General features: G+C 46.0%; 1 protein-coding gene across 2 annotated transcripts in view; it reads right to left on the reverse strand.

Moving 5' to 3' along the window:
* Nucleotides 1-10,864, reverse strand: part of SLC12A1 (solute carrier family 12 member 1) — a 188,443-nt gene that overhangs the window by 46,865 nt on the left and 130,714 nt on the right. For both annotated transcript variants that reach the window (XM_063926056.1, XM_063926055.1), the window contains one exon: nt 10,709-10,791. In XM_063926056.1, the coding sequence (XP_063782126.1) occupies nt 10,709-10,791 (83 nt within the window). The remainder of the gene's footprint in view (nt 1-10,708; nt 10,792-10,864) is intronic.

A 10,864-nucleotide genomic window follows, 5' to 3' on the forward strand; every position in this document is an offset into this window, starting at 1 on the left:
CATTTGCTCCCACAATAGTGTGCATGGATCTAGGGGCCTAATTCACTATGGATCGCTATTGAGGCTGAAAAAGTGATTTTGACAAAACTGCTAATGCTAAAAATCGCATGTAAAGAGCCACCCGGAAAGGATAAAATACACCCACCGATGAGATCACAAATCTGCATATGCATTGCGACGCTGCTAATGCATACGCAGATTTGTCATCTCAAAATACGAGCACATTCGACAGTTGCGGCAGACCCATGCCTACTCAAAATAATGAGATTGCAGTCACACCGGGACCATGTTTTTCATTGCAGCATTCGCAGAGAACGTCAAATACACACCCCAAAAATGGCCATGACACGCTTGCGTTTTCCAACCTCTCCCCACAAACGCCATGCTACCATCCATGAACGGTCACTTCCTGTCAATCAAAATGCAATCAATTTGAAGGGAGCCAATAAATGATGATTAATGTCCTCCATTAATTAAATAATTATATTAACAGTATATAGTTCCATTTATTTTTTAATCTAGTGCCCACTTTTCTATATATTATTATTTACCAGTTTGCACTTTGGCTTCAAACGCAGAGCGATCACATTTTGACCTTCGCGCCTGCGCAATACATTCGCAGTGCAAGCGCATTCTGCCGATAATCGCTCAGTGTGTGGGTTCTGGGTATCATTAGCAAATGATAGTAAATCAGACCCTAAATGCATATATTTTCCTTAATGCAGCAGTGTATGTGCAGCCGGATCTATGCGATTGGTTTCATACAGTAGCTGTTATCATTATCAGGGTGCACCTGCACCAGCCCTATCATGTTGGAAAGATAAGTATGAAAACAGGAACAATTACACTTATGCACAATGCTGCATAGCCGTGGTGTTCCACTCCCAGCCTATCACTGACATGGAGGAGCAGCACCAGGTAAGAAGCTGCTGATTGCTTCTACTCCATATCAGCATTCAGATCCTAGTGTGGGGCAGTAGCAGATCTAGAAGGGGCAGTGCTGAAAGTAGGGTGGTACGGGGTGGCATAATAGATAAGGGACATTTTTGTAAAATGGTGTCAGTGGCATAACTGTGTGTGGCATAATATGTAATAGGCATTACCGTTTGTGGTATAATATTTAATAGGCATTACAGTGTGTGGCATAAAGTGTAATGGGCATTATAGTGTGTGGCATAATGTGTAATAAGCATTATAGTGTGTGGCATAATGTGTAATAAGCATTACGGTGTGTGGCATAATGTGTAATAAGCATTACAGTGTGTGGCATAATGTGTAATGGGCATTATGATGTTTGGCATAATGTGTAACGGGCATTATGGTGGTATGGCATAATGTGACCATGCCCATCTTGTCATGTAGCCACTCCCCTAGTTTCATGTGACCACACCCCCTTATGACATGTGGCCACCCCCATTTTTACTAGCAGTACCCAAAAATTTCTACTTGCACCACTGAGAAGGGGTGATAAGAGGGAACTATGTAGGACATATCCGCCCCCTCCTATACTCTGCTTTCTTCTGTAGACACACACTACATAGATGTGACCGAGAGGCAGGCAGGGGATTCTACCCAGTCAATTGTGGTAAAAAAAAACACAATCAGAGCATCTGGGCAGGACCCGCTATCTGCCTATTTGCCAACATCAGTGTGTAGTCTATAGCAGTCTGCTGCTGATAGGTGAGACAATCCCCATCTGAGTCTGCCACTGGTGTGAGGGCACCATGGGGAAAATAAAAACACTGAAACATTATATCACTCATTCAGAGTCGCAGACAAGTCCGTTCTGAGGGTGGATCTTGTGACTTTTAGTAACTGGAGCCTGCAGAAGCAACTTAAAGCGTCTATGGGCTATCATTCAGATCTCAGTCGCAACTCCACTTGAGGATTAGTTTGTACAACTGGGTGACAGCTGGGCATCTGCCATACACACAATTCAGAATTGGTTGCAACTCTGGCTACATACCCATAAAATGCCCATGGGATGCTTCTCTGGGTATCTGGACTATAGATGTACACTAAAAAGGTCTACAGTCAATTGGTCTACCATTAATGGTAGACATGCATTAGGTCAACAGGGTCAAAGGTTGAAAGGGTCAAAAGGAAGACAGTTCAAAAGGTCGACAGGGTCAAAAGATCGACATGACAGTGGTCGACACATAAGTTAGACACAATTTGTTTGTATTTTTATTTTTTCATTTTTGCAACTTTTTCATACTTTACCATACACATGGACTAGGATTGGGAATAGTAACCTCTGCCGAGCACAGCGGCAGCGGAATGAGGCACCATGGCGAGTTAAGCAAGCCATGCGAGGAGACGTGGTGCACTAATGGGGCTTGTTTGTGACAGAAAAGTGACAAAACGCCCCAAAATCCCCAAAATAAAAAAGTCTATCTTTTTTTGTGTCGACCATTTACTTGTCGACCTTTTGACCCTGTCGACCTAATGCATGTCTACCATTAGTGGTCAACCTGTTGACTGTAGACCTTTTTAGTGTAAATCTAATAATCCATACCTGCTTCTCTGATGTGTAAATTCCCCAATGCCGCCCAGTTGCCACCAGTGGCGGCTCCAGTAATGCCCATTCAGCTGTTAGTGAGAAGAGACCAAAGGGCCCTACATATTGGCCGATCCGCCGCCGAGCTGCCCGACGGCGGATACGGCCGACGGGCGACCCGGCGGCGAGGGGGGCAGTGACGTGGGGAGTGAAGTTTCTTCACTCCCCCCGTCACCCGGCTCCATACAAGTGCAGGCAAATATGGACGAGATTGTCCATATTGGCCTGCATGCACAGCCGACGGGACACCAGCGATGAACGAGCGCGGGGCCGCGCATCGTTCATCGCTGGTGACTCCGCACTCAAAGATATGAATGTTATCTTGTTCAATAATGAACGAGATCGTTCATATCTTTGGTGAATATCGGTCAGTGTGTACTGTGTAGGGCCTATAAGATGTATACAGGTGGTTACACATTAGGCTATGTGCATTTTGATTTTTCAACATGCACACTATTGTAATACTGTATGCTCTACTTGCCTACTGTATGGCACTGCAGATTTTTGTTGCGCTATCTAAATAAATTGTTGCTAATAATAATAATAATAATAATAATAATATAATAATAGTATTTTAAAAAACTGTGCTTTAGTTTTTTGATGTTATTATGTTCCCTAGAACATACAAGTAATGCGGCTTCTTAATTTACTTGTGCTAGAATGTAATATCCCGTAGATGGGAATTATATTTAGGTAAACAATAAAAACATTTTTACTGCCACAAACGTAACCACAGCATGCTTGGGTGTTATGTCTCCAGCAGATGGCAGCAGATACATTCCATAGAAATTTCCTAGTATTGGTTACAGCTAAAATGTGTGAGTAGCTCAGTGTTTCTCTCTCCTGCTGTGCTGACTAGATTCTCTAAGTCAATGCAATAACAATTACAGTGACACATAACAATGCATATTAAAGTCTCATTTAAAAAATAAATCTTTTTATCTGCCACATTAACCTGCATGAAAACATGAAATGTTGTTGATATGTCCTATTGGTGTACAACCTTTGAAGTTAACAACAGGCACCAGCGACATTGTGAAATGTAGTTTAGGCTGGACAGCTTGTCCTTAACCAGGCTTGCAGGTTTATTAAAGATAACAGTGGTAACGGCGGTTGTCAGCGGTAACATCGGTGATCAGTGGCGGTACCAAAGGCGGGGTTGCAGCGCAGTCCAAAATTCAAATAGGGGAGTCACACCAATTGTCAGTGGGTTCCATCCGGCAATGATTGGCAGCGTTTGGGATGGCAGTTGGTGTGGCTCCCCTATTTGAATTTTGAACTGTGCCACAGCCTCACCTTTGGAGCCGCCACTGGCGGTAGGTAATACAGAGTAATCAGTTTACGTCACAAGAGACAGCAGTGGAAACAGTGGTACTCACACCTCAGAGTAACATGCGCAGTGTTGTGTGCAGTACATCACACACTCAGCAAGATGGCACAGGGTCGCGGGGTTGATCATGTGCAGTACATGTCTCAACGACAGTGGTGCAAGTAGAAAAAATGTCTTATAGGTACTGCCAAAAAAAATGGGTGTGGCCAAAAGCCGCATGGGGCATGGCCAATGAAAATGGGGGCGTGATACACATATGTGGGGGCCAGATACACATATGATCCCAATAGTGCCAGATATACAATGCCCCACTGTGCCAGATATACATTGCCCCCACTGTGCCAGATATACATTGCCCCCACTGTGCAAGATACACAAATGCCCCCACTGTGACAGATACACAAATGCCCCCACAGTGCCAAATACACAAATGCCCGCACTGTGCCAAATGTACATTGCCCCACTGTGCCAGATGTACATTGCCCCACTGTGCCAGATGTACATTGCCCCACTGTGCCAGATATACATTGCCCCACTGTGCCAGATATACATTGCCCCCACAGTGCCAGATATACATTGCCCCACTGTGTCAGATATACATTGCCCCCACAGTGCCAGATACACATTGCCCCCACAGTGCCAGATGTACATTGCCCCCACTGTGCCAGATATACATTGCCCCCACAGTGCCAGATATACATTGCCCCACTGTGCCAGATATACATTGCCCCACTGTGCCGGATATACATTGCCCCCACTGTGCCAGATATGCATTGCCCCACTGTGCCAGATATACATTGCCCCACTGTGTACCCCCCCCCCCCCCCCCCCCCTCACAGCTGCCTCTTTTGTTTCTGCTGCCATGTAAGGGGAGGAGAGCGTCTCCTACCCCTCAGTGCTCGTGAAGTCCGGCGAGGTCTCTGGCGGTGGGTATCTCAAATGCGAGCTCTGATTGGCTAGCAAACCGGTGCCTTATTGAGATCACCCCCTGCCGCCGCAGCCGAAGGAGCGGAGACTGGACTGACATCACAGAGAATTGAGGGGTAGGAGAGGCACGCGCTGCGCTCTCCTCCCCGCACACAGACGCCAGCGGGATGCAGGTATGGTGGACGGCCCGGTGGTACGGAGTACCGGCTGGGAATTTCTTACAGTTACGTCGTACCACCCCGTACTGCCCCGTACCGACGTGCTTGCAGCACTGCATCCACGACCATCTTAGTAAAGGTGGCAGGCCGGCTTCAAGTAGTCACAGGAGATAGTGCTGAAGCGCACTAACGTCTAACAGATTTTACATCACAAAAATCCCAAATATCTATAGAGAGGAAATATACAGTTAATATCTTTATAACTGAACTTTTTACAAAAATGCAGCTACTGTATGTGAAATTATTGCTGTTTCTGAACATTTACAGTAACGTTTCCTTACTCAAATGATCAAACTTATTAACTAGTTTTTGGGACCTATCATTTGCCGGGTAGCTAGCTATTGTGGCTGCTATTTCAAGTGTTTTCTCTCTCCCATCTCACATAGGCCCTCATTCCGAGTTGATCGCTAGCTGCTTTTGTTCGCAGCGCAGAGATCAGGCAAAAAAACATCACTTCTGCGCATGTGTATGGTGCGCAATGCGCACGCGCGACGTACTTTCACAAAAGCCAACGTAGTTTCACACAAGGTCTAGCGATGCTTTTCAGTCGCACTGCTGACCGCAGAGTGATTGACAGGAAGTGGGTGTTTCTGGGTGGTAACTGACCGTTTTCGGGGAGTGTGTGTAAAAACGCAGGCGTGTCAGATACAAATGCGGGCGTGCCTGGAAAAACGCAGGCGTGGCTAGCCAAACGCAGGGCGTGTTCGTGACGTCAAAACAGGAACTAAACAGTCTGAACTGAAGTGAGTGCTAGCTAGGAGTAGGTCTCGAGCTACTCTGAAACTGCACAATTTTTTTCTGTAGCAACGCTGTGATCCTTTCGTTCGCACTTCTGCTAAGCTAAGATACACTCCCAGAGGGCGGCGGCTTAGCGTTTGCACTGCTGCTAAAAGCAGCTAGCGAGCGAACAACTCGGAATGAGGTCCATTATTCCTCCCATCTCCCTCTCTCACAGTGCTAGAGCAGGGTGCTGGCCCTGCCCCCTGAACACATGACAGGACTCCATGGTGTCCTCTGCTTATAGTACTTCAACTTGGCGGGATCCAGCAAAGCCAGTAAGGCCTTGTTTATATACTTTTTTTTTTTTTTTTATATACTTCTAACTCTGACTCAGGCCCTAAACCTTTATAGTACAATTCCGAACATTATATTTTTTTTATGTTTAAACACGTACTTCATTATTATCAATTCTCTCAGGAGGTGATGGTGCTTTTTTGGCACAATTTCCTGAGGTATACATTCAAGATCCTGGCTGTTGGGGTACCAGCAATCGAAATACTGATGCTGGAATCCCGACAGCCATCAGAACACCAATGCTGGATTCACGAGCAGGTCAGCATACCAATGCCGAAATACTGACAGCCAGGATCCCGAAGGTAAGTATACCCAGGAGGGATAGGTTTGGCTGCGAGGGGGGTTAGGTTTAGCTGCCCCAAGGGGAGGTGGGGGGCTTGGGGTTAGGGTTAAGCTACGGGGAGGGGGGGGGTTAGGTTTAGCCGCCCCACGGGGGGAAGGGGGATGGTGTTAGGGTTAGGCTGCGGGGAGGGAGGTTAGGTTTAGGCTCTAAGGGGGGAGGTTGGGGTTAGGCACTAAGGGGGAGGTTAGGGTAAGGCTGCGGTATCCCATCCGCCAGGATCACATACCGATCCCTGTCCAGAGGATAACATACCGTTCCCTGTCCAGCAGCAGGAATGCTTTGACTAGAGGAAGCACAGTAAGCATTTAGAAACAACCTTTTATATATTACTGCCAGACAGCTCCGGCTAGTGAGCTGTAACTAGAGAAGGGGATTGGATCTACTACCCATTAAAAATACATCAAGGGGTATAATATTACTAATAGGCGGTTTGTCAAAACTGATGCTAATCGCCAACATTAACCGATAAGTTTTAAAAAAGTTTAAAAAAAAACTAAACTAGCCTAGTTTAGCATTTTTTTTATAGTTTGCTGCTTTAAATGCATCTGTCAAAGTCACCAATCATCAGCAGCTTTGACAAACCGCCTGTTAGTAAATCAAACCCCAAGTGGGAATATTCTAAAACATTTTTTAAAATGCATTTTAATATAAATCTTGTTTGAGGTTTAGTTATCTTTTAACTTATATCCTGCAAAAAATCTCACCTTGAATATATTTCTTCTTTGTGTTAATAGTTATAAACAATCATTTACATAGATATAATTTAGTCATTCACCTGGGACTTGTGCCAGATAGACAACAGCATCAATAGATAGTGTTGCTTCTAGAAGCCTATGAACTTCTTTTCGCAAGGAGCACTGGAGAAGGATCTGAAGGATCCCTCTTGGTCCGCCCATGGCTTGTTCATACTCAGGCTGATGGCCACGAATGAGTAATAGAATTCCTGGGCTGTAAACCTGGAAGTTTTCTCATCTCTGGGACAGCTCTTATAGTAAGAGCTATCTCGGAAAGTTATTTATTCCTGCATACCAGTGATCAAAAACGCAGGTAACTGGGGGTGAATGTATAAGAATTTTCTTGCACAAAATTGATACATGCCTATGTACTGTTGTACTATGTTTAGTGTCTCTTTAAACTTCTTGGTCCCTAATATAGAACAAATTAACTTTTTAAAATTCACTTTCAACTAAATAGTTGAATGCATTAAGCAGCAAAGCTGAGTGTGACTGCATCTCTTAGACCAGGGATGGGGAACCTTTTTTCTACCAAGGGTCATTTGGATATTTATAAAATTCTTCGGGGGCCATACAAAAATGCTCCCAGTAGTTATGCCCCCAGTAGATATGCCCCAGTAGATATGCCCCAGTAGTTATGCCCCCAGTAGATATGCCCCAGTAGATATGCCCCCAGTAGTTAAGCCCCCAGTACATATGCCCCCAGTAGTGCAGTGCCAGATGCACATATCCCGCCACAGTGCCAGATACACATATGCCCCCACAGTGCCAGATACATATATGCTCCCACAGTGCCAGATACAGATACCTCCCACAGTGCCAGATACAGTTATGCCCCCATGGCGCTACGTATGCCCCCATAGTGCCAGGTACACATATGTCCCTATAGTGCCAGATATGCCCCCACAGTGCCAGGTACACACATGCCCCCCCACCCCACTGTGCTGCTCACCGCTGCTGCTGCTCCTCCAGTGCTCTGGCTGCTGGACTGTGTGTGTGTGTGTGTGTGTGTGTGTGTGTGTGTGTGTGTGTAGGGCTGAAACTAGGATTTTCATCACCAGGGACAAGGCAATAATTTGGCGTTACCCCCCCCCCCCTATAGCTAGCACGGTGCACCGCACACTAATCGCAGCACTGCATGGCAAAGAAGAGAGTTTAAGACAGTAGCCGGCATAGGAGAGATCCCAGGTACTGGAGCTCACCTGCACAGCGTCGGAGACAGCTGCGGGCAGACAGGTGAGTCAGAGACACCGCCCGGGAGCCGTCTGCTGTCTCAGTGGAGCAGCACAGCATTGCCGGTAAAAAAACCCTGCTCCTCTGCGCCCCCTCAAATACTGCACTCGGGGCGCATGCCCCATTAGGCCCCCCCAGTTGCGGCCCTGGTGTGTGTCAGGGGAGGAGAGTGCAGCGTGCGCCTCTCCTGCCCCTTAGTGCTGAGTCTGGTGGCAGCGTGTGTCAGCTGTCAGAGGTCAAGCAGGGAGGAGAGTGCAGCTATGTTGCGCGGCGGCAGCGTGTAGGACCTTAAACCAGCCGCCGGTTCATGAGCAAATCCCAGCTCGCGGACCGGCAGCGGCGGCTCCTGATTGGCTGCCGGTCCGCGAGCTCTGATTGTCTCATGAACCGGCAGCTAGCTTGGGATCCTACACGCCGCTGCCAGATATAGCTGCGCTCTCCTCCCTGCCCTGACAGATGACACACGCCACCACCGGACTGAGCACAAAGGGGCAGGAGAGGCGCACGATGCGCTCTCCTCCCCTGACACACACACAGCAGCGGCTGCCAGTATAGGTGGACGGCCGGGTGTACTGCGTCCCTGCTAGCCGGGCCGGATCAAGTGGCTTTGCGGGCCTTATACAGCCCAAGGGCCGAAGGTTCCCCACCCCTGTCTTAGACAATGAGTAAGCTGGCCGCATATAGTATACAGCAATCCTGTTATCTTGGAATTAGCAGGTGTGTCCCCATGAAATGAGTAGGATGCCTGATGACCACTGTGGTTGTTGTGCTCATATATATAAATGGCTATATTTTCTTTCCTTTAAATACTCCTAGGGGTTATACATTGCTTAGATTTTCTTTCTAGGAGAAAACTGGATGCAGAATGGCAAGTGACAAAGTATAAATCACGCATGTTATCATCATAACTGAATGTGTCACTGTGTGCTACAAACCATTATTATACTGGTTCAGTCCACCAGTTCCAGGACATTTATTACTATCATAATTGATGTCACTTTCATTGAATGTAACATTTTCCTTTACACCCTGTTCCGCACTATCATGAAATGAGTTATGGCAATGCAAGGTGAACAAGAGACTGTGCATCTCACTGCTTTCCAATAAGCAGATTACAGGAAATTCACAGCTCAAATCGCAATTAATTATAGCTTTGCATAAAACCTGTAATCTGTAAGCAGCAATCTATGAAATAGAATAAAACAAAACTATAATTCAATATTTGTATCACCTTATAATCTATTTCAGTGGTGCCAGATAGCTTGGTTTGGGGCATACAGAAAGACAACCAATTCATATTGCTATTCTTTACACCGGTGTGTGACACCATGAGTTCGTAAAGGTAATATTAATAAACAAGTATATTGGTGGCCTATGGCAAATCTACAGGCACTTTGCGGTGCTCAAATCATTTTCATTTAAAGCCAAAAACATGTACATACAGTACTTTCTGTTATCAAATGTTCTGCACAGAGCAGAGACGGGCATTTATCACATCTGCTGCACACAGATGGTGATTATAACAGGCATACTGTATGTAATAAACTATATTATGACATGTTATAGGACCTCTGGGCCTGATTCAGAGATGGACACAAATGCCATCGCAGCTGCGATCCCATGCACAGTGGCTGTGAGACAAAATATGTAAATGTCATAGCCAATGGGATTGGTATTAAGATGCCCACTGGAGGCATCTCAGATCTATCGCTTGTGTTTGAAGACGCAGACATCGGATATACATTGGTCACAGTTGTGACACGTCCCAAAATGGTTGCAACAGCCTGCACTTGAGTCACCGTTACTGCCACCAAACTCTCCCTGACCATCAATCTCTTTGCAAATAAGTACTCACTGCGACCACCGTCACATGACCATTGCGGCACATGAGCATTGCGGCTTAGACGCACAAAATCACTCCGCTGCGTACAACACTGACATTGTGTTATCTCTGAATCAGGCCCTCTGTCTCGTCATTGGCTAAATACCGATTTGCATTTGATGACATCATCTAAGTTTGTTAATTTGCCACCTGTGTGCACCCTGCAATTATCACTCACTAGATCAAGTGAGCAGTGTTTATGGTGACACTGTGGAAGTGATTATCAGCAGTGTCCATAGGTCTGTTTGGATTAATACACTGCGTGGTGGACCTCACTGTTTTGTACAAGGAAAATGATGGTATTGGCCATAGCAACCAATCGGATAGCAGTAATTCAGACAATGAAAGCAAAGATATGGGTGTTTGTGAGAACCATGTCATGCGATGCGATTAGACAAACCGCTTACCTTGAGCCTGAAGAATTGCTGAGATGTCAAAGCCTTGGCTAATTCTCACAATTGCAACTCCATATTCAAAGTCAAAAGCATCACTGGGAAGACACATAGATCGAATTCAGCATGAGTACTGTACATTTATTTTATCAATCAAAAAATCTGATTGTG

The sequence above is a fragment of the Pseudophryne corroboree genome, chromosome 6, assembly GCF_028390025.1.
Source record: "Pseudophryne corroboree isolate aPseCor3 chromosome 6, aPseCor3.hap2, whole genome shotgun sequence".
NCBI classification, from domain to species: Eukaryota; Metazoa; Chordata; class Amphibia; order Anura; family Myobatrachidae; genus Pseudophryne; species Pseudophryne corroboree.